Source organism: Phalacrocorax aristotelis, chromosome 1, assembly GCF_949628215.1.
Source record: "Phalacrocorax aristotelis chromosome 1, bGulAri2.1, whole genome shotgun sequence".
Taxonomy (NCBI): domain Eukaryota; kingdom Metazoa; phylum Chordata; class Aves; order Suliformes; family Phalacrocoracidae; genus Phalacrocorax; species Phalacrocorax aristotelis.
Genome location: NC_134276.1, coordinates 120,846,396 through 120,870,007, shown reverse-complemented (window position 1 = coordinate 120,870,007; position 23,612 = coordinate 120,846,396). Strand labels below are relative to the sequence as shown.

Genomic DNA, 23,612 nt, shown 5'->3' with positions numbered 1-23,612 from the left:
ATGCTACAGGCTTTCCCCTCCAGCCGGGTTTCTGTGTACAGCATACCAGCTCCATACGACTCTGAGGAGACCGCAGGCCAGGTAAGAGACACCAGCTAAGCTTTACAGCAGGAACACAGTAAACTATCTCTCTGCCCACCTTGGTGTGTATTGACCTCTGCTCTTCGTATGCAAATTGCTCCTATCCAATGCGATGGCAATTTTTCCCCCACTTACGTAGCTTGAAATACATGCCACAAACAAGCAGCCAAGAAACGTGGATTTCGTATGTGACATAGCTGATAACATAAAAGATATTATCTCAATTTAAACCTCTTTAAAAACTAAAATGGCAAATATACTAAAATACAGTACAATTTATCTTTTTTAATCTTTTTTTATTTTTATGATGCCTTCCCATGTCTTTCTCTAGGAAAGTCCGCATATTCACTACTGCCCGTCCTACCGAGAAGGGCTGTGTCAGAAGTACTCGTTCTTTAAATGGATAAGGTTATGTTTCTGGAGAAGATGGCTTCTAGGAATATTACCTATAGTTTCTTTAACAGTTACAGTAATTACGTTAGTCCTGCACTATTCGTCCTGTAAGTGTTACAGATGGGTATTTTGTACTGTGTGAATGATTAGTATGAAAAGCTCTGCACTAAGCAGATAAATGTGTAATGTGTGTGTAAAGACTTTTCCTTCTCCTTAATATCTTTGCTAAGGTAACAAAATGCATAATAATTAGCGGTTGATGGTTGCGCAAGGAAAATGAAGGTATGTATTTTACCTCTAAATGTTTTGTTCGTGTTTGTGGATACCATCATTATTATAACTGTCATCTTTCCCAAGAACCTGTAAGAATTAACTATCTACCTTCTATTCCATTTTCAAAGCAGAACCAGTACCTAACTTATGTACACTCATTCCTAGATCTCAATTTATAGCCCTTAAAATCATATCTCTCCAGGAGGATAGCACTGCAAAAAGTGGACTTTTAACAATTAAAGCTTGCTAGTTGAAATGCCTGTCTGACTCTGTACCTCATCCCTCTCCTTTCCTTTTGGGCTTTATTCTATCAATGGGACTGACTGAGCAATCTGGCTATTATTGTGTGTTTCTCTTGAGGACTAATACCTAACAATGCTAATGACAAATACATGCTTCTGCAAGCCTTTTGTTCTGGAAGCTTTTCCTTAATGTTATTGGGTGTGCTAATTTTTTAATTCTTTTTTTCTCAGCTCCAGCTTTCTCCTTTATTTATGTTGGTGGAAGTGTAGAAATTCCTAATTTGACTTATACAAATGATCTCAATGATCCAAAGTCACAGAAATTCCTACTGCAAGCAGAAGCAATACAAAATTATGTAAGTTCCCGCACAAGTATAGGAGTAAAGATAGGTATTTCAGGATCAGTTTGGGAAGGAGGATAAGACTTCAGTTAGTCACAATTATTTTTTCTTCATAATAGGAAGTTTAAAGCTAGCCAGTGCCTCGGCAGTGTACAGCTTTAGAAATGTAGCTAGACAGCTGGGCTGTGTGTCTCACAGTAAGGCCAATATTTCCTAGGTAACAAAACCTGGGGGTTTAAAGGTTATGAGCAAATTATTATTCTTGAAGGAATTAGGAGTGTGGGTTTTGTTTTGTTTTGCTTTATTCAAATACTCTTCCTTGCTACATTTTTCTCTTTGATTTTTTTTTTTTCTAATTCTAGCTTAGATTCAATGCTTAACTTTTTGGTTTGGTTTGTATTCCCTTATCCCCCATAGCAATGCTTGCTTTCTTGCACTTCTTACGTGAGTTCCTATTTGTGAGATCAATAGTTTTTCCTGGGTACATGTGAACAGCAGTCTTAAACACAAAGCAGTTCTCTGTTAGACTGTATTTCCCAAAAGAGCTAATCTAGTGCCTCAGAGCTGCTTTCTGCACAGCCAATACAAGTTGCTCATGTCCAGATTATATGCTGGAAATTTAAAGACTGAAACAAAAATATAAATGTATACATAAAGTCTTCTTTTTCATGGCTAATTATCAAGAGTTATCTCAATGGTCTTGGAACGTGATGTGACTTAAAAGTAATGTTTTTTTAGTGGAAATGAATGCACGTTTATGATTGTGACTTGATATATTTTATGGAAATGATGGGTAGTGCTTGTAATATGGGAGGCGGGTGAGGAAGGAGAAAGGAAGAAACAAGACAAATGCTTTATAGCATAAGAAATCACATTGACACTAAAATATAACACATTTTAAATTTTCTTTTGCCATTATTTGTCAGTTTGCAGAATCATATGAGTCATCTTCCTTGGGAAAGTACTACTTGAATTCTGTAGTGGCTGCTTTCAGGTAGGTTCTGTTCCAGCATGTGGTATAAATTTGAGATATTCAGTTGTGCTTGTCTTATCTTTTTTCATGCATTTTAGATTAGTAATCTGGAAGAATATACAGATCTCTATAACAGGGAATGAAAAATGCAGAAATGCACTTAAGTATGTGAGCGAAGAGCTAAGCTAATAGTGTGATTTCTGTCTTGCCCTGTAGAATCAGTGAGAGAAATGAAGTCTGACTAAGAGTGCCCTGGTTTACAGATTGCTTTGTAGTCATTAATCCACTTTTGATTTTTGAAATCACAGTTCAGCAGGGTATTTTCTCTACCACTTGCAGAATCTTATTTTGGTTTTGTCTATTTTAATGAAGTTGCTTTTTAACTTCTCAAAGCAAAACTTAAGGGTATAATTTGGGGCAGGGCACTCTACCTAAGATCTTGGTGAGAAATGCAAATGCATTGAGCAGACGGCTACTACTATTCTGGAAAGGCTTTGAAAACTTCTGAAAGGTCAGTCCATAGGCCATTTTAAAAAGGAAGAGTGTGATGGACTCTCTCTTTGAATCACTTAAGTAAGACTTTGAATATGCACACATACGGATTATTTATTTTAATGAGAATTGTGTGAAATGTATCAACTTATGGGCATAAAATTATATTGTCATATGGTGTAAGACTCAATTTAAAATATTAAGGAAAATGTGTCCAGAAGTGTAATATGGTCTTAAAAGCGTATAGTTATGCAGCAGGGAAGGAAACATCCAATTCTGTAAAAAATATTGCAAGGATTTTCTATAAGGTGTAGTTTTCAGGCTCAGTGGCAGACAGCTTTTTGCACTGTGTTCAGCTGCAAGTCTTTGCACAGCAGTTCAAATGGCTATGAAACTGTGGGAACCAAAAATGCAGACCAGTGGAAAGCATGTCCAAATACTAATTAGGTGTATGATGCATTTTCTTCCCTTTACAGTGAAGGACAGTCTGGACTTCGAGCTTACTACTGGAATACATTCTGGGCACCACAAGATACAGTTGCTTCTCTTAAAAAAATAACCCCAGTGGAAAAAAAAGAAATGGGCAGTAAACAAGCAACTCACATGTTCAGTTCTTCTGGGGAGGAAGATTTTCGTTTCATTGCAATGGAGCTTTTTGGTAACAATATACCTGCCATTTAATACCTATTCTGTCTATTTTTCTTACTCTACTTTCTGTCTTTGGCTTGTGTAGCTGATCGTTATTAAATTTCAGTTTCAGATTCCACAGAATATGATGTGATGCTAAAATCAGGTAATTATTCTTCAATCCCAACTAATACCACTTTGGGAAAAATAATCCTGTAACATATAAATAACCATTTCCCAGTTATTCTTATATCTGTTGGGCTTACGAACTAAACCAGACTAGGGACCTCCCTGGCCTGTGCTTCAAATAAGGGCTGAGATGAAAATGCCTTATAGCTTTTATTCTGATGTTCTGACTAGAATGATTGAAATTTAATGGTTCTCACTGAATCACAATGAGCTGTGGCTCCTTTTCTTGGAATCTTTTAAAAAGCTACTATAAAAGTTATACATAATTTATTTCCCTTATGACTAGATAATTTTGCTTATTCATAGTTCGTGATCAATCAAATGCTGTAGAGCTTTAATTCCCTCTGCCTGGTTTCTCCATATCAAGCACACATCAAGATTGACTTCATATTCTTAGTATTCTCATTGCATGAAGAGAGGTGAAGAGAAAATGGCCAAGGAAGCAGTAGGTTTCAAGCAGAAATGGCAGCAGTTGCAGCCAAGTCCCCTCTGCTTTCTGAGTGTATGATGAGCCAGTGGTGGTGAGGTGCTTTTCTTCCTTGGCCAGAGCAGGGGGAGAAGGTGGTGCAGACTGGTAGGAAAAGGGGAACAGAGTTGTAAAAGTAAGGGAAGAGGAGATTAGGGTAGACAAGAAGTGCAGGTAGGTGATTGCTGCCACCTTTTCTGAAACTTTACCCGATTTATCTTTCAACTTAACAGTTTTTCAGCCACTAATCTAGATTCTTTTGTATAGCAGTATCCTTTGATCTGTATGCCAAGCCAGGCAACAACAGGACTCTAACTCTGATGAATCCAAAAAAGTCTTTTTACCAATGGAGACTGCGAGTTCCTTCTGACTATGTGGTGAGACTGGTAGTTATCACTTTGCATGGTGTCACTGCAGAGAGCTGTGCATCACACCACTTATCAGCATATGATTTCCTTCTTCCTCTGCAGAACAAGATCATTACAAGGTATGATAGTACAGAACAAAGGTGTTTTATTGAGATGTACAGAAACTCTCTGAAGCTGTCATGGTATAAAATGATATCAAACAGGCTTCCAAAATGTAAGACTCCAAACACAACTTAATTAAAATCTTGTATAAGGCTATAAAAAGATCTTCTATATTATTCCCCCCCAATGAATGATAAATTCCTGTGGATTTTATTCTACATTATAGAAAGATCCATCCCCAGAGTCACTGTGTAGTCCATTTGTGTAAGTGATATCAGATGATCTTGTAACCTTCAGTGGCCACACTACTCCCACTTTTCAGAGTCAAATTTCATGTATGGACATGCTGTCCACCATGAACCTGTCTTCATTAACAAGATAAATAAGTTTTAGAATCTGAGGAAGAATGGTTTTAAGGGGGAATTATTTTTTTAAGAACTTTTAGGAAGAGCTAGCTAAGCATGCTGATTCAGTGTCTGAAATGCACTTATTTAGTAATGCTTTAACTTACTTCAAATGAGTAGGTAGTCCTCTTCAGCTCTATTAACAGGCTTTTGTCTCTATCCTTATGCAAAAAGAGCTTGCCACTGTTGGCAGAGTGTCAGAAATACAGGCATGAAGTAAGCACAGGGTTTTTGTAAGGAGTTAGCCTCAGATTGTAGCATAGCATGGTAAATCCTGTTCCTGTTGCTGGGCTGCATCTTCTCTACTGCTGACTATAGGTTATTGCCAGGACCGTCACTCCATTGTGCATTATTACCAATGGCTCGGCTTTTTAGGAACCAGAAGTGTAGTCAGTCACGTATAAGCACCTGGAAGCTAGCAAAACCGACACAGATGTATGATGTAACACGTTCAGAGAACATTGATGTAGTAAGCTGTACGACAGAAAGTTCAAGAATGGGCATTGATGTCTGTCTGTCTATCAAAGAACTGGAGCAGAGTTTGTTGACTTAAGTGATGTTGAAAACCCTGTGATACCTCCAAAAAAGTCAACTTCTTTGGTTACTTTTATTGCCAGCCTGGCAAATGTGTGATTTTGCATATGCCTATTACTTTTCTACTTAAGCTAAAAGCAGCTAGTCACATACTTAGGACAGATGCAGTAGAACTAATAATATCTCGAATATCCATGAGAGCCAGGAATTGTCATAGTATAGCCATTATTGCCTGATGTCCAATTCTAGGATCATACACAGGGACTAAAAAGATTCTTATCAGTTTCTGTAAATTGCAGTAATACAGCTGTTCAGTGACAAATGCTAAAGAGTAAGTGAGCTGAGACTGTGAGATGTACTGTCAAAGTAGGTGTCTCATGTGGACAACTCATATGTGCTTGCCTTGCTTTTCTGATGATACTGTGACAAAAGATAACCCAGGCTGTCGACTGGGTAGAAGATCAAGATGCTGAAAGATTTCCACGTGACAGTGGGGAGGGGACTCAAGTTGTTCATTTGACAAAGGATTTGACAGGTATTATAGTAAAGAGGATTTAATAATGTCTGTAACAGAGAGGCAAACCACAGATCCATTGTCTAGTGTCTCCCATGAAATGGGAGCAGGGAATAGCCTGCTAAAAGCAGAAGAGGACTACTTTCAGTTTAACATTCAAAAATTTTATTTTAATGCTGCCACTCTGGATCTCAGTGGCAAGTCAAAGAACCTGATGCAGGGGTGTGATGGAAATATTCTCTTACTGATCTTAATTGTTTTAATTTGCTATGCATAGAAAAAGAGAATGCTGTTAGAAATTTTTCACATGTGGATTTGTAAATTAATAAAAAAAGAACCCATAGTATGCGGTGGATTTCAAAGTGGAAGAAACATAAGAGTGAATTTACAGATGCAAGAAGTAGCATCTCAAATTACAAGTGATAGTAAGTTTTCAAGCTTCAGGATATAAAATAACTCATCATTATTTAAACAAAAGAAGTCGAATAAGAAATAGTTGCCATGCATGGGGCTCCACATATTGCGTGACAGCTTTTGTGACATGAAACCAAGCTGAATGTTAATAGATTGGAAATGCTTTGGGCTTGTTATCTGTTGCTTGGGTGCTGCACTGGCACTTGTTGCTTTTTCAGTGCTACCAACTACTACTCAGTACCACTAATGCTACTGAAATAACATAATCTGGCACTGCCTTTCTGATGCTTCAACAGGCCTGAAAACTCTAGGGCATCTGTCAGGCAAGAATATCTGTGATGTTCACCCTGAGTGTCTCAGCCTCGATGCCGAGAAACTAGCAACTTGTGTAGTGTCAGTTTGTGTGGAACAATAAAAGGGAAATGGTAGCCTGGGGCATACTTCTGAAACACAGGTGACCAGATCAGTGTTAATTCTGCCCTGTTTCTCAGCAAAGATGACTGGAACATGGGAATTTTTTTTTTTCAAATGCAATTTTTGTAATATTTCAGATGGTGTGGACCTGAGGCTTGGGCTCTTCCTGTTGTACGTTTAACTTCGTCAAGTAATGTAATGTTGCTTACCTTCTCACTGGACCGAAGAGAGGAAAGCAATGTATTAAAAGCTCACTTTCAAGCTGTTCCTAAAATCAGTAAGTAATTAATAGAAACAACCACCTGATACAAGTGCACTTATTTCTCTTGTTGCCTCTAAAAAAGTCAATGTTGCCTGAACATATCTGGGGGGAGGGAATGTTGGCATGTAAGTGAGGGAATCATCATAGCTTTTGCTTTACATATTCTGATCCACTTTTAAAAAAGCCTCAGAACTGAACAAAGAGTTGGTAATATCCTTTGGTCTGGGAGATTTTTTTTTGTCTTCCTGACTACTACCCAAGACATCTTTCCCAGACATTACTCTTACTAAACAGGTAACACTGACCAACGGTAACAAAGCCAGCCAGATAGCACTACAGCCAAAGCTAGATAGCCCCAGTGGCAGAGTAGCACTTTTATCAGTTTTGGCAATCTATCCCCAGCTCTGGGAATGAATGTTTAGTGAAAATGGAAAACAAGAGCAAATGCTTACTTCTAATGTGTCTTTGATCCTTTTCTGAAAGCACTGTTCAGTGTAGTTAGCTCCATAAGAAACGAGTATTCAAGACCCAAGAAGTATATTCCAAACCTCTGGAGTACTATGAATTTTGCAGGAGTTCTGGGTGATTAGTGAAATATTTTGAATAATGATAAACCATAGAATTCTACAGGAGACATAAGGGCCTCACAAGTGAAAGTTTAGCCTCAGCTGCTTGGTAAAGTCTAAATGAAAGAATTTTGACAATTAAATGAGTGACAATTTTTTAACTTGTGGAAAAAATGGTAGGAGATAACATGTGAACAAATTTCTCCAAAGCTTACACATTTCAGTTTATGTCTCAGTGGATGCTGCTTAGGCAAATACTCATGCTATGCACAAAGAATTGCTTCATTGTTCTGAAGATGGGCACTCCAAATGACATATAACCCAGGTTTTGACACAAAATTTTGCTATTTTCAAAATTGTCTTAATTTCTGTTTTATTCATGTTTGCATTTACTATGTTACCTAAAGGAAACCAAAACCACTAAGGACTGGATATCTAGGACAGTTCTTGGTAGAAAATAAAACCTCAAAGGTATTGTTCAAATATGGCATGAATTTTCAGACTGAGAACTGACACACAAACTTCCTGGTTTACATTAAAACAATCAGAGGTTTCACTTATTTGGTCTAACTGGTGTTTAATTTTTGAAAATGTCTGCAGAAAGGTCAGAAGTAAATTGGGAGGGGGAGGTCTGTTGTGTCCACATTTAATTGCTTCCACTTACCACAAAAACATTTTTAAAAAAACTCCAGCCAAAGGTGTTTTGTGCTTATCCTTAATTGTATTCTGATCCAAAAATAAGAGAAATTCAGAGTGATGGGGAAGTGAAAGTTATACGATTTTCTGCTAACACAGGCAAAACTTGAGTTTAATAATGTCACAACCCATTCATGTAACTCTGTACATAGAGAAGTGTCCTAGCAAGTGAAGTAGGCTTTGCACTTTAGCCCAGCTGAGATAATTGTGTTCCTTGCTGATATATTTCTCTCCCAGTGTGTGGTGGTCATTATAGTTCCTGGAATGGGACACTGAGTTCCCCTTATTACCCAAGTTACTACCCACCAAACATTGACTGCAGCTGGATCATAAGAGTAAGTGCTGGGAACTCTTCTGAGTACTGATGACTTTGCTTTATGTAGTAAGTGTTGGGAGAAATGGCTTTCGATGTGGGTGAAATGAAGGGAGAACACACCAAGACCACATCACCTGACCTCTCAGGCACTCATTTCTTTCCTGTACTATGTACAAGTGCCAGTTATGGGAAGGGAACTTTGCCAGATTCCAAAAGGTTGAATAATATTCATGACAGAAACAAAGTGATGGGTAAGATGACAACTCCTAGCAGCCAGAGAAATTGTTAATAGTCAGGGCTTTTCTTCTATGTCAGAAAGGAAAAATGGTAATGTAAATCACACTTTAGATGACAGAGACCACGCTGTATTTCCCTGAATTCTGCAGAAACAGGACCTTCTCTTGCTCAGAAATTCAGCTCTTGATTTCCATTAAGCCCTTGGCAGGACGTAGAGTCTACTCATGCTTTCCACCAACTTCCTGCTGCGTTTATCTGTTGCTCCATTAAGCATTTCACTACTTTTTTACTTTCCCTGGAAAAGGATGCCTTTCATGCCTGTGAGTTGGTAACAGTCTCTACCTTTCACCTGCACAACTGAAATTATTAACAGCTTGTAGCACAGAACTCTCATCTATATGCAGGTAAGGGAAGAAAAAGGCTTTCTAAAACAGATTGGTCATAGCTAATAAAGTTGAGTGACTAGCTGCCATAGGTATGTTAAATCTCTTATTTGACCTACAGGAACACGTAGCAGTACAAACATAGTATGAACCTCAGATATAGTGCTTTGTGCTGGCTGCAGGAATGCTTACACTCCTTTATCTAGCACAATCTGACCAAAGTAGGGTCTCAAAAGATTTCTATACAAGTTTAAAATAACAAAGTTTTTTTGGTTCTTCAAAGGTGCTTATTTGCATAATAAAAATGCAGTATTTTCAATCTGATAATAAGTAAAACAAGATTTACTGTCCTAGAAGCACAGGCCTTTTCATTTTGTGGATGTGTGTGTCAGGATATTTATCCTTTGAATTTTAGGCACCGTTGCCCAGCTACAAGCTCTCATTAAAAATTCTCATAATACAAATTCAAGACAAGTCTCCAGGGTCCAGTAAATGTGATAAAGACTGGTTAGAAATCGATGGGGTTAGGTGAGTAAATAGACTATTTTCTGACATACTAATCTGCACTTCGATGTTCAGCACAACACGCTGTGCTTAAGAAAAAACACCTCACCACTTCCAGTGCAGAAAGATATATTTCAACAAGAATTGGCATGCTTCCAATGAATTCTGGCAGAATAATGTTCTTAGTCCTGCCTTAACATTTCTTATCATGTTAATTGAAGCAGCCTGCTTTTTCTATAGTGTTAGGTATTTACTTACTTTGTTGTTTCCCTTAAGAGCAATGACGTAGAAACTGCAGGGTTTTATGCAGCTGCAGCTGAACTGTAAATTCCTGGCAATGGTCTTGACATGGGTGAATAGCTTGCGTCATCTGAGGTTTCATTTTCTATACCACTTACTCTTCAGTGAATGTAATTGTTTTCTGTAAATAAGACAAATTGCAATGCTTAAAAAAAACCCAAAACAACTTTTAAAAAAACCAAACAAAACCCCCAACAAAACAGTACTAAGAGTGACTTGTCTCTTGGAAGGAGTGTATTGAAACAAGTAACAGCTGCTGGATTTGGCTGTATGACTCCATTACTGGATTTGTAGCCTGTTGGGTTTGCAAACCCAAATGGGAAATCTGAAATCAATCATGCTTAGAAGTGGTTTGTATTTGTAAGGTATATTCTGACATGAACTTCTTGCTGTATTTTTTTTTCCAAAGCCTACTAGTCCCAGAAGAGTTGTGGAGTGGAGTTGAAAACATTTGTAAACAGACTTGCCAATACTTCTGTTTAGCTGTTTTAATGCTAAAAAAATAGCTGATCTTTATTGTATTATTTTAAAGCTTTTTGGCATTGGTACCCTTCAGTTAAAGGAGAGTTAGCTGGTTGGTAATGGTTAGTTTGATTAGAAATTAATTATTCCCACTTTTGTCTTGCTAGATACTGTAAAAGTCTTTCAGAAAACAACAGAAACAGAGAATATGGCTATTCTGTCGCAATCAACTTCCATTCCGATGAACTGGTGACCCACAGAGGGTTTTATATTGAATACAAAGCCTTTAGTCACACAGAGCGTAAGTGAACAAGCATGCACTTTAATTTTTAAGGAGAAACCTGCAGCAAACCATGCTTGACAGACCAACCCTATACAAATCAACCTGCCTTTTTTTCCTTAACCTAATAACAAGAGATAAATGTTTAAATGTTATTATGTATTTAATTGAACAAACAGATGTACAAAATTAGCTAAAAGATGCTTTTAGAAGCTAGTACAAGCTAATACTTATTTTCTAACTTTTAACAATACTTCTGTAAAATGGGAAGCAAAAGTAAAATTTCCCAATTTCTGTGGATCTAATTATTTGTCATTTTTCTTACATCTTAAAATAGCCAAGCTGCAGCTTGAAAATAGTAGGGCAGAGAAGATCTAAGCATGACTCTTCTGCCAAGAGAAGTTAGCCATGAATTGTCAGTGTTTTCTTTAAAATAGCAACTAAGTTTTCTCTGAATCAGCTTCCCGGTTTAGACAAACTATTTAGGTTGTCAGTGAGACTCAGTGAGGACTGCTTGCTAGCGGGTGTTGCAGAAATATGACTGAGTTTCTTGCAGACCTTTCCTGACTCCCCAGTCTCTCTGCTTCTGGAGCAGTGTTAGAACAGGTGGAACAAGGCTTTTCAGAAAATGTATATATTTACTTTTCTTAGAAAAGATACAGCTGTAGTATATTCTTTGTAAATGCCTTCTCTTTAGTAGTTTCCAGAAACATTCTCTTTTTTGTTTCTAAGCCAACTAACTTCTTTTTCCTGATTAACTTCTAGGTAGCTGAAGTTCTCTGTGTTTTCAAGAGGTCAGTTCAGTTTGTGAAACCTCTTCAGATCCTCAGATTGTTTGACTGAGTGTAGTTCTGTTCATTGCTAACTTAGAAGTATTCATGTATTAAGATCTCTGGTGTAGATTTTTGCTTCATGCATTTAATTAGAAATAAGGGGCAGATTTTGTAGTCAGTCATTCTGTAGCACTCAGATATTTTCAGGGATTTTTTTTCCAGCAGTGTGTATCTCTTTCTACCGGAAAAAGTTACAAACTATACTGTGTCCTGTGGTTACTCTGGTTACTGCCTCAAAAACAGTTCAGAAATGAGTCAAAGCCTAAGAATACCTTTTTCTACAGAGAAAATCCCCAGTCTTCATTACATGTAAAAGTCTTTACTTTCTGTGTGCTCTGCTCCATTTTTAGAGCTAAGCCGGCAAGCAAATGGCTAAATCACAATCTTAAGGATCTATATTAAGACTCACCAGAAAGGGTAGATTATCTGTGATGTGTTAGTATCAAGTAAAGGCATCTGCGGAGGGCTATCTAAGAGAACAGAATGCATTGAGAGCACTGGTCTTCCATGACAGCCTTGCCTGTAGCAGTAGTAAGAGGGAGGAAAAAAGAGATTAATTTTCTCCCACATCTTTAGTACCTACAGCTACCCACATCAGATCAGCTTCTTCCTATTGTTGGGAGCCTACCAAACCACAGTTATTAAAATCACAGGCTCTACGCTCAGAGTTGCCCTGGAAAGCAAATGTCAACCATCAGCTGAATAACTTCAGGGAATGGTGAAGAGAACACAGAGAGACACTTGCTTTGAGCTAGTACTGCCTGTGTAGTATGTGCTTTCCTCCCACTGGCATCACATGCAAGGCAGTGAAGGGGACTAAATGACTTCACATCAGAACTGATTAAATAAATGTGGGACATACGTGTTTGGTCCTTCAACCTCATTTAGCTGTTAATTTGCCTGTGGTGCTAGAGGGGAAAGAGTTCAAGTTGACTTGACCTGGGCAGAAACAGGAAATATTTTGCTACGTATTCTTCCACAAATCCTCTACCTCTGTGTGTAAGCCAGTGTCTGGGGCTGCATTTTTTTTATTGGCACATCTGAAAAAGTGGAAGAGAACAAACATTTTTTATATATTACACAGAAGAACCTTAGCATCAATATAATTTGCTAGTTTTAGTGAAATAAATTCTTGGTGAAAGGCTGTTTCATAATGAAATCATAGAATCACAGACTGGTAGGGGTTGGAAGGGACCTCTGGAGATCATCTTGTCCAGCCCCCCTGCTTGAGCAGGCACACCTACAGCAAGGGGCACAGGAATGTGTCCAGGCAGGTTTTGAATATCTCCAGGGAAGGAGGCTCCACAACCTCCCTGGGCAGCCTGTGCCACTGCTCTGTCACCCTCACAGGAAAGAAGTTTTTCCTCATATTCAAATGGATCTTCCTGTGTTCCAGCTTGTGCCCATTGCCCCCTGTCCTGTCGTTGGGCACTATTGGAAAGAGCCAAGTCCCATCATCCTGACACCCTCCCTTTAGGTATTTATAGGTATTTATGAAATCCCACCTCAGTCTTCTCTTCTCCAGGCTGAACAAACCCAGGTCTCTCAGCCTTTCCTCAGAAGAGAGATGCTCCAGTCCCCTGATTATCTTGGTAGCTCTCCACTGGACTTGCTCAAGCAGCTCCACATCCTTCTTAAACTGGGGGCCCCAAAACTGGTCACAGTAGTCCAAATGTGGTCTCACCAGGGCAGAGCAGAGGGGGATGACAACCTCTCTTGATCTGCTGGCCGCCCTCCTTTTAACGCATCCCAGGATACCGTTGGCCTTCTTGGCCACAAGGGCACATTGTTGGCTCATAGTCAGCTTGTCCACCAGCACTCCCAGGTCCTTCTCAACAGAGCCACTTTCGAGTAATTCAGCCCCCAGCCTGTCCTGGTGCATGGGGTTGTTCCTCTGTTCCTCCCCAGTTGCAGGATCTTGCACTTGCGATTGCAGGATTTGAAATTGCTGGATTTGAAAAGTTTTTGAAAAAACACTTATTCACATCAGACATGAAGTTAGAGTATAGTAGTGCAGAAACTAATTTCTACAACATTTTAAAGTCAGGAAATCTGTAGTTATAATACTGAGGAGAATGCCTAGGGTTTTTTTGGGGGGGTGTTGGGCTTTGGTTCCCTGAATGTGAATTTAATTTTCTAAGCCTGTTTAGGTGAATATTGATTCATTTAATTCAAACTGCTTGAGAAAAATCTTTGGCAGATTGTGCTAAGAAAGATAGCATTTCCTTTTTTAACATTCAATTTAGTTTACAAATGATGCTAGCCTTGGTTTTCATAGCCATTTTAATATTTCTTGTGGTATAATCTTGTGTTAATGCATTTAGACTGTGACACCATTCCTAGTGCCATTAATTTCTTATTTTTCTAGCTTGTCCTTAGATGTGCAGATAGAACGTGCATTCCTTCAAGGAATCAGTCTGAAGGCTAGAAAGGCTGCTCAGGTGGTAGTGATTAATTAGATTGTAGTAGGGCAGTTATCGCCTGTTTGTGTTCTCTTGTAAGCAGTTTGTTCTATGAAGTTTAAAGACTAGCTGAAAGTATCTCTAAAATATTGGTGGCTATCTTTAAGATGACATGAAGGATATGGATGAAGATCCAGAAGTGTAGAGAAGAGGTTGCATAATGCATCTCTTTAAGGAGTGGGAGAATGGAAAAAAATAAGGGAATTTTACACAATTCTTTACCTGTTAAGCTTCAAAAAAAATCCCAAATATAAGCAACAAGTGGTCAAACTAAACTATTTGTAAGCAGTTTAAAAATTATTGAAAACCAGAAGGGAGTTTTTAATTTTGTTTTAGTTCTCTGCTGTGAGAGGATAAATAGAGGAGAAGTTGTACTTTGACACTCTTATGTGACAAACTTATCAGTAAGTAAAGGAAACACAGTGTGGAAAAAAAAAAAAAAGAAAGATCCTTCCAGAGAATGACTGCCAGTGGCTCATTACCAAAATAGAAGGATATTTTTATTGTCATTCTGTCAGTATATGTTACGGGATATCTCGTAATTTTTGTTAGTCATCTAAATGGTAGATTAGAAAAGATGCTTATGAAATAGAAAAAGGGACTTACAAAAGAGAGAGAGTTGGATTTATAAATGATCCTAATAAGCTGGAGAGTGTATATGGAGAAAATTATATTCCATTCAATAAAGATAAGATCTAAACTTAATCAAATACACATGTGGATTGCCCAAGTTGCTTTTCTGCTGAAAAATTACTGAGTGATAGTGGCTCAAAAGCTGACTCAAGAGTCACAAAGCCATAAAATTTTCTGTGTGTTTTTTGTTTGTTTGGTGTTTTGTTGTTTGCTTTTTTAAAGTGTCACACTAGGATGTAAAACAGGAATTTGAAAAGATCTTCCCAGTCATCAGTGGGAAGGCTTCAGCTACAGTACTGTATCTAAATTGAGCATTGCACATCAAAGAAGACAGGGAACAATAAAGACATGCCAGAAAGAGTGACCAGAAGTTACTCCAAGGTCAGAGAGCACAGCACAAGTTAGATAATGCAACAAGTCTCTCTACCACTGAAAGGCTATCCAAAAAAAGGTAGACTAATATATAGCAGAGATGGCACAGTAACATCAAGGTGACCTCTGGTAGGGAGCGTAGCACATGGCTGCTAGTCAGCTATTTGGTTATAAAGCATTTACAGACTTTTCTTCTCCAGGCTGTAATCCAGAACAGTTGAACTGTGGTGATGGGAAGTGTAAGCATCATTATAAGACCTGTAAAGATGATGACAGCTGCGGGCAGGACAGTGATGAAAATAACTGTTGTAAGTGTATGTTTTTAGCTATTTTCCAAAATATGGTGGAAGGCAGAAGCAGGAATATGCTTCTTTTAATGGGTAAAAGTAATATTTCTATACATTATTTCATAGCATGTAGTACAAGTTTCATAATAGTGAAAACAAAACTTGCGGAGTATCGCTAGTCCTTGGGAGAGTCTAGACAAGAAACTAATGAAGCAAAATCTAAGATAACAATGATTTTAGTTGGATGAACTAACCTAACTACATCTTGCAGGTGATCCTGTCAGAAGAGTACTTTTTCCCCAACTGCTGCCTGTTCAGAACCAAATGATGTAACGGAGAAAGACATAATAGCTTTGGGACTTTTGCCCTTTGCCACATGCATGGTCTCTTTACTGTAGACAAAACATGGTTATGGACCTTACTGGTACTACTAATGTCTCCCTAGTGACTTGCTGCATTTTGCCTTTATAATTTTTGCCCTGCCTTGAATCTTAGGTCCTTAGGTCCTTGAGGTAGCCAGGAGTATCTCCTTGTTTACTGAAAAACAAAAAAAATTAACTACCACTCTTTGGAGGTCACTGTAAACAACTGACAATAAGAATGATAGTAATGGAAGCCTGTTGCTGAGATCTGCCAGGATTCCCATATAGTAAACTGCCAATAGCCTTTAACCAAAAATTTTTGAAGGGAGTTATAAAGCTCTTCCACAATTTTCTCAACTTTCACTTTAAAAAAAAGGTTGACTTCCAGATGATATCTGCTGTGAAGATTTATAATTTGTAATGCCAGTAGCACTGGTGAAGGTAAAAGAACAGATCTGGCAAGTCTCGCTTGCTCATTTTAGAGTTAAGTAAGAGTGAGGACAGCTGGAGGCTCTTCTGTCTTTCCTCACGGACAGTGGAGACTGAAAGTAGTGTCATCATTCCCCCTGCCCAAGCTCCATAGAGGGACCAGTTTACACCAGTACACACCATGTCAGGCAGACTGGAAGTTGTAGCTCTGAACAACTTTCATCACTGAGTAGGTTAAATGTGAAAGTTTTTTTAGTCATTTGACAGCATGGCTCCAAACATGTGACACTATCTTCTCTCTCTTATTTCAGCCTACCAAAGTTGCTCCCCTTATGCATACAAATGCCTGAATGGAAAATGCTTGCCGAAACCAAATCCTGAGTGTGATGGGAAAAGAGACTGTGCAGACGGATCTGATGAAGTGAACTGTGGTGTGGTAACATTTATTTAAAATTAGTTAATGACTTGAGAAACTGAGTCAGGAATTTGTGCTATGGTCAAGCCTTATTTAATGAAGAACTGATTAATTCAGATGTGAATTGAAAAAAATTAATCTCCCAGTAACATCTGTATGAAAATATCTTCCTTGAATTTTGCACTGTTTTAAGTCTACTGATCCATTCTGGCTCTGACAGCTTATTTCAAGCAATGCATGCTTCTAGGTTAAGCTGCTAGGTCTTAGCGCTTGTTTGAGCTGGATGAAATGCAATCAAGGAGCTTTGTATGTCAGGAGACAAAAGATATGAGATTTTATTCAAGTGAACTTTTGGAAACAACCCAACTTTGAACTGTGCTTAAATGTCTTTTTGAGTTACTAACCTCTTTAGAAAGCTTTAAGGGAGGACAGGCAATGATTGGGTTATTCCTGACCTGTCCATTGAGTGAAAAAGAGCAAGTACCCTTAGCTTTTTACTAATTGCAGAGCAAGAAAATACTTTTTTTTTTCCCTACAGCTTTATGGTCTATGGACAAAAACGGATGTATTAAGCATAGCAAAGCGAAATGACCTTGTGTTTTTGTTACTATTTTATTCAATTATTTCTATTAGCTTGTGGAAGACACCAGCTTAAGAAAAACAGAATTGTTGGAGGTGAAGATGCAAGATCAGGAAAGTGGCCTTGGCAAGCAAGTTTACAGATGGAAGCACAGGGCCATGTATGTGGTGCATCTGTTATTTCCAATAGGTGGCTCATATCTGCTGCCCATTGCTTCCTGGATTCTGATTCTGTGAGGTATGAAGAAGTTATATGTCATAGACTACTTGCAGTTTAATAACCGTACAGTGTTGCTTTCAAAAGTCTGCAGTGACTACTCCTTGTCTAGATATGTTGATTCAGGGTCTAACTCCGTGACATGATATCACTGCATGAACCCTCCATATTGTATTCTGCTGGCTTCAAAAGTCCTGAGTATTTGAAGTAATTATTTTGCCTCCATTGCCAGAGAATCCTGCATAGTAAAACACAGCTTTTTTAGATTTAGGGTAAACACCATTTTTTTGAAGACAGGGATTTTCTGTTAGAAGTTATGGCCTTTTCTCCGAAGGAAAGGACTGTTTATTGATAAGTGGAGTGTAAAGCTCACCAACGTTCAATTTAGATAGTGTATATTGAAAAAACATACCTCCTACACGTGGCAAGGAGGAAATAGTTTAATAATACACTTTTCTGACCTCCAAAGCATGGTGCATTGCAAAGAATTGGTCTTATAGCTGGAAGAAATTTTTATTTTCAAAATGGTAAGTACACCTTTACTTAATGTTTTAGGACACAGAGACTATAGTGCACCTGTCTTCCAAAGTGGTATTCTATTCCATTCACTTTGGCTTTGATGAATCTCATCAAATACTGGAAAGTAAATAAAATGGAGTGAACTGATACTGCATTACTTTCCAATGGGATGTTCTAAAAGCTTTCTCTTTACAGATACTCCGTTCCTTCAGGATGGAACGCATATATGGGCTTACATACTATTAATGAAAAGAGCAATCATGTAGCTATGAGATCAATCAAAAAGATTATTGTCCACCCACAGTATGACCGATCTATCTCAGACTATGACATTGCCCTATTGGAAATGGAGACGCCTGTATTCTTCAGTGAGCTGGTACAGCCCATTTGTTTACCCAGCACCTCTAGAGCATTTGTTTATGGAACTGTCTGCTATGTAACTGGCTGGGGAGCCATAAAAGAAAATAGTATGTTCATTTCCTGGATATGCTTCTTGCAAATTTGTCTTAATTTTAAATTCTAACAATGAAATATTTATAGTCATGATAAAAAAAACCCTGTGGTTTACTGAATAGGTCTATTAAAAACTAGAAAATATTTCTTTAGCTACAGTCTGTGAATTCTGATTGTTTGCTTGATGGCAGGCGATAAGTGCCAATACGTGTACTTAGGCATCACAGACCATTGAAAAGCAAATGATCATAGATTTACAAAAATGTGGCCCTCTTCATGCTCGTGGTAATTCTGGCTTTCTTAATATGCCTTTTAAAAAGAAATATTTAAATCTAGATAATAATGTAATAGTCAAATGAAGTGCAAATGGCTTTACAATGGATGCCTTCTTACAATGTCTTTCTTTAAACAAAATAATGTAGGTAATATTTAAAAATCAGCATAATGGTATGTGAAAACCCCATATTTTTCTATCTTACCTGTTTCGTTCACAACCCACCCTCAGAGCCAAATGAGCAAACAAGTCAAAGCCCAGTACTTCCTCTGATCATCCAGGTATTGAAAAGGTTCTGTACACTGTTGAGCTGACATATGACTCAGGATATTTAGTTCAGCATGACACCTTATGCCAATGCTATAGGACAGAATCAAGCTCTTAGCATATTTGTGACCTACAGGCTTGATTTTTTCAGTTGTTCTCCCCACCCCTCCCCCCCATCAGCTTCATTCCTCAGGTCCTTCCTAGAAATGAGAGGATGGAAAAGAATGCAGAAATGTCATTTACTAGGAATTGGACAATGTTTGGAGCACAAATAACAACAAAAAGTTTTGGGCATGATTTGAAATAGCATTCAAAATTTGTCACATTTTGTGGAATCTTGTATTATACTCATAATTTGCATGGCTTTTTTAAATTGCTTTCTGACACAAGATGCTCATAAGGATAAAGACTAAGGAAATGGAAAGGTGGTGCACAGGGACCTCTAAGACTAGAGGGTAGTGTAGACGACAGCTTTCAAAAGCTGAGTTCAGGCAGCAATTGAAGGGAGCGGAACTGTTCTACCATCAGCTGGGTAGATTTTGAGTTTGGAGCAATTCTCTTTTGTTTTCACAAGTGGTATCTCTGTTATAAATCTGTACCACCGTAACCTCTGCAATACCATTTGTATTTTTTCTAGGTCATCTTGCCAAAACACTGCAGGAAGCTCGAGTAAGAATAATTACCCAAAGTGTTTGCAACAAGCTGTATGATGAACTTATCACAACACGTATGCTGTGTGCTGGGAATCTTAACGGTGGCATTGATGCATGCCAGGTAATCTGGAACTTGTAGAGAGACTGCAAAGGAATATTTGCTTTCATTGTAAAAGTGTTCAGAGTGGAGGGGTTTGTGTTTTGGTTTTTTTCTTAGCAATAGAATGAGATGTCTTGAGTGTATGGTTAATTTAACATGGCAATTAAACGCTCTCCAAAATAAGGAAGGAAATCTGGCTTAGATAATCTTTGAATCTCTTGAGAAATGTTGCTTTGCAAAGATAGGGACAAAATGTGTTGAAAAGAGTTCTTTTTCCTCTTCAACAGTTACGTTTCCTATAAAAGAACAGAGACGTAAGGGTAAAGGGAGTAAAGATAGGCCCATCTGTGATTTTTGCTATTCATGTTGATTTTTCTTCCTTTTTTGATGTCTGGGTGTGGGATTAGTAAAATACTGTAACAGTATGATGAGTAATGTACTGTTACACAGAAATACAAAAGGCAAAGTTAAGCTAGGTTTGGTAAATGCTGCCTCTTAGTTTCATATGCTCATTCATGTGTATAATGACAAGCTTTGATTACATCATGGTCACGTCAGTTATATGATCTAGTTTATTTGCAAACACAATGAGAAAGCTGTCTTTGGACATACTTCAACTGTCTTCACTCTGCCTTCCTCCTCCTTCTCGGTTGTTAGACTACTTGTGTACCTGATCAGTATTTAAACTTCTTATGACAAATATCTCCTTTCAAAATTACGAACATGGTCATTATACCAGTTACTGTGTAAAGGGAGAGGAATGTGTTACTGATTTCAGATTGTGGTAATTTGATAGAATTTTTTCTGTAATATATAAATTTTACTATTTTAATGTAATAGGATAATTTTTGCAAGATCATATATCTTAATGGATCAAACTTATTTATACACAATAGACATAATAGATCTTCCTGCAGTCTCTCAGTTCTAATCCAATGAACTATTACTTTTCTTAACTTTATGTGTAGTTTGCTTATAACCTTAGACCTTGGAATTGTTTTGCAAAACATGTTGTGTTAGAGGCTTGATATTCCTCAAAAAATGTGTTGCTTAAGAAATGCCCTTGAATTTTTAGATGGACATTTTAACCAGTTCACCTTTATACCTTATTGGTCAATCTAGTTTCTGACATAATATGCTGTGTTTGAATCCTAACGTGCTGGCCCTCTGGGCCTGTAAGCTCTTAGTCTGAGTAACATGTTTGCTATTTCTTTCTTTTCAGTCACTAGTATATTTCCTCTGCAGTGCTAGAGAGGAATGATGTTGGCAGTTCAGGAAATCTCCACAGCACCCTGAAACCCTTTTACTACAGTTCCAGATTTGTTTTATTTCTTCGTGGACACGTAAGCTGTGCATGTACTGCACAGGTTATGTGAAGCTTCCAAACACCTTTCATCTTTAGAGGATGTGATACTTACAGTGAGAAATAAAACTTTTACCCTTTCAGACTTTGTTTTCTTATCACTCTAGGATGTTCTTTGGTCTTGGTTCCTCTTCTTAGGATCCTTCCTCTCCACCAGCATACAGCCCCTTTGGTCTTTCAGAACTGGCTGTGTAATTGGCTAGAGTATATAGCCTGCTTTCTCAAGTCACTTTGAGATCAGCCGCTCGGATTATCAAAATTGCCAGTATGACAGCATCCTGAGAGAGAGGAAGAACTGTTCTGGCTTCTTTTCTTATCTCTAGATAATTTTGTTTGGTTGAGTGATGAAGGCTTTCTATTGTTACTGTTTTCTCGGTACGTGGATTTCTTTTGACCTCTTCCATGTTTTAGCTCCAACTGGGGACAACAAACAAACCCCAGGGTCAACTTGGAGGGTGCCAACTGCCTTGTATGCTTAAGGAACAGCTGCAGATATGAGCTGCATTCATAGCTGTTCAGAGTTCTGTGAACTGGTCTGTTCACAGAAGGGATACAAGGTTAAAACAATGAAGTGCCCAAAGCATTTGTGAACCTAAATGAGTTTTGATCCTGTGAACTGAACTAAATGGGTATTTTTGCTTTTCTACATTGCTGTACAGAGCTGCATCTTCCCTTTGGAAAGCCAGTTATTTGCATGTTCCTTAGTCTTTGTTCTTTCTCTCCCTCTATGTATGTAGAATTACTTAATTGTGCGTGGCTTGTTTTTTGGTTGGGTTTTTTTTTTTATTTGGTTGGTGGGGTGTTTTTTTTGTTGGGGGTGTGTGGTATCTTTCTGTTCCTATTTAATAGACAGCATAAGAGTTCTGCCTTCAACCTGTGAACAAGTTATGGTCAAATGGTAGCAGAATTCCCACTTCCTATCCCTGTCTTCTCCTCTCCCCACTCAGTCTGTGACTAGTTGCTTTACGAATCCTGTAATGGGACATTAGCAACAAGTCATTTTTTAAACTTCTTCTTGCCATTACTTTATATTGATTACTGTGCTACTTCTATAAGTTAAAATAAATTGAATTTGACATCTAGCTGGGTACATTCTATCCAGAAATAAGTTTCTAATACTAAATTGTAATTTGAGAAAGAAAGGGGCAGGTATTTACTGTCCTGAAATAACAAAAATTTTGTTACAGTGCTCTGTGTGTGTGTGGTGCACTAATGGCCAAACTCCTTTCCTTTTAGGGAGATTCTGGAGGTCCCTTGGCCTGTACAGGAAGGGGAAATAGATGGTACCTTGCTGGCATTGTGAGCTGGGGTGAAGGATGTGCGCGGCGCAATCGTCCTGGTGTATACACTAAGGTGACAGCACTTTATGACTGGATTCGTCAGAATACAAACTGATGTGCCAAGGAGAAAATGCAGATCATCTCCTTTATGAAAGCTGCTTCCTACAGTAGTCTGTCGTGTCCACTTCTGATGATGTAACATGAAAATGCCATTGACTCTTTCTTTGTGAAAGGATGCACTTTCTTAATGAAGAAACTGTCATTTGTTGTTCACCTAGCAGTAACTGTTCAGATTCAGAGCAACTTCAATTTCTGTATGGATTAATATTCCTTGTCCCCAGCAGCAGAAACAGCACTGCCTTAAAAACAACATAAAATGGATTAGAACCGGTAGCAAAAATCCAGCCAAATCTTTCTTTTGCAAGACTTCTCCCCTCCCTCCATCTCTCTTGCTATGTATATATCTATACATTTCTACATACACAGATCTGGATATTCATGGCCACATCCCATATACATACTCAACTCATATATTATCTTAGTGATGTTACAGGATTCTAAACATAAAATATTATTTCATGTTTCTTGAAAATACAAGTACTAAAATCGGTATAGTGTACAAAGCTGAGGTTAATTAATTCTCTATTTAATGCTGCCACTGCACAACTGTTCCTTTCTGGGCTGTAACTTTTGGGCTGTCTTCTGTGTTTTCTTAAAAACATCACATATATAGCTCACAAATGTTAGGATACAAGAAATTTTCATCAAAGGACTGGAAGAGTGAGCATCATTCAGTTTCTTTGGGATGATGTTTAAATAAGAGGAAAGAAATACTCAGTTTTAATTAATTAAACAAAAGGAAACTTTCATGCTTTCTTACTTTCTCTTTACAGTTTGAACATAGTTGTAGGGTCTGATGTTTGCAGTGTATTACAAGGGTATTTCCCCAGCTCTGGCTCTGGCATGCTTTGTGAATTTTAGCATGCTCTTGGTGGGTTTGTGCTGCTTTTCATGATGCCCTTGGTCTGCAGCAAGCAGAGTTTCAGGGTCAGGATTTTTTGTTTGTATCTCTTCCTGGGCTGTGCCCACGTGGCCACATGACATTGAAAGGGATGTAAAAAGAAGAGGGATCTATGTGGTTGGATGCATCCATGGACTGAAAGGGTGTAGAAGAGGAAATGACAGCCAGATTCCTTTAACCCTAGCAGTAAACCTAGTTTTGATAACTATAATCTCCTGATGAGCCAATCAGCCCAAATCTAGCTGATTTAAGGTTTCCAA

At 38.1% G+C, this 23,612-nt stretch overlaps 1 protein-coding gene across 1 annotated transcript; it reads left to right on the top strand.

Annotated features, from left to right (window-relative positions):
• Window positions 1–22,849, top strand: LOC142061985 (suppressor of tumorigenicity 14 protein-like). The gene is made up of 17 exons (XM_075103757.1): window positions 1–81; window positions 413–581; window positions 1,221–1,345; window positions 2,257–2,324; window positions 3,272–3,453; window positions 3,550–3,588; window positions 4,348–4,564; window positions 6,965–7,104; window positions 8,589–8,686; window positions 9,703–9,815; window positions 10,721–10,854; window positions 15,334–15,441; window positions 16,523–16,642; window positions 17,260–17,443; window positions 18,137–18,408; window positions 19,573–19,709; window positions 22,288–22,849. The coding sequence occupies exons 1-17, from the start codon at window positions 1–3 to the stop codon at window positions 22,444–22,446; spliced, it is 2,346 nt and encodes a 781-aa protein (XP_074959858.1). The 3' UTR covers window positions 22,447–22,849.
• The last annotated feature ends 763 nt before the right edge of the window (window positions 22,850–23,612 follow it).

Bases quoted from the DNA above. Each gene is read 5' to 3' on its own strand.
- LOC142061985 (XM_075103757.1), top strand. From the start codon at position 1: ATGCTACAGGCTTTCCCCTCCAGCCGGGTTTCTGTGTACAGCATACCA. The intron at 4,565-6,964 runs GTATGATAGTAC...GTAATATTTCAG, and splicing joins CAGAACAAGATCATTACAAG to ATGGTGTGGACCTGAGGCTT. The intron at 17,444-18,136 runs GTATGAAGAAGT...TTCTCTTTACAG, and splicing joins CTGGATTCTGATTCTGTGAG to ATACTCCGTTCCTTCAGGAT.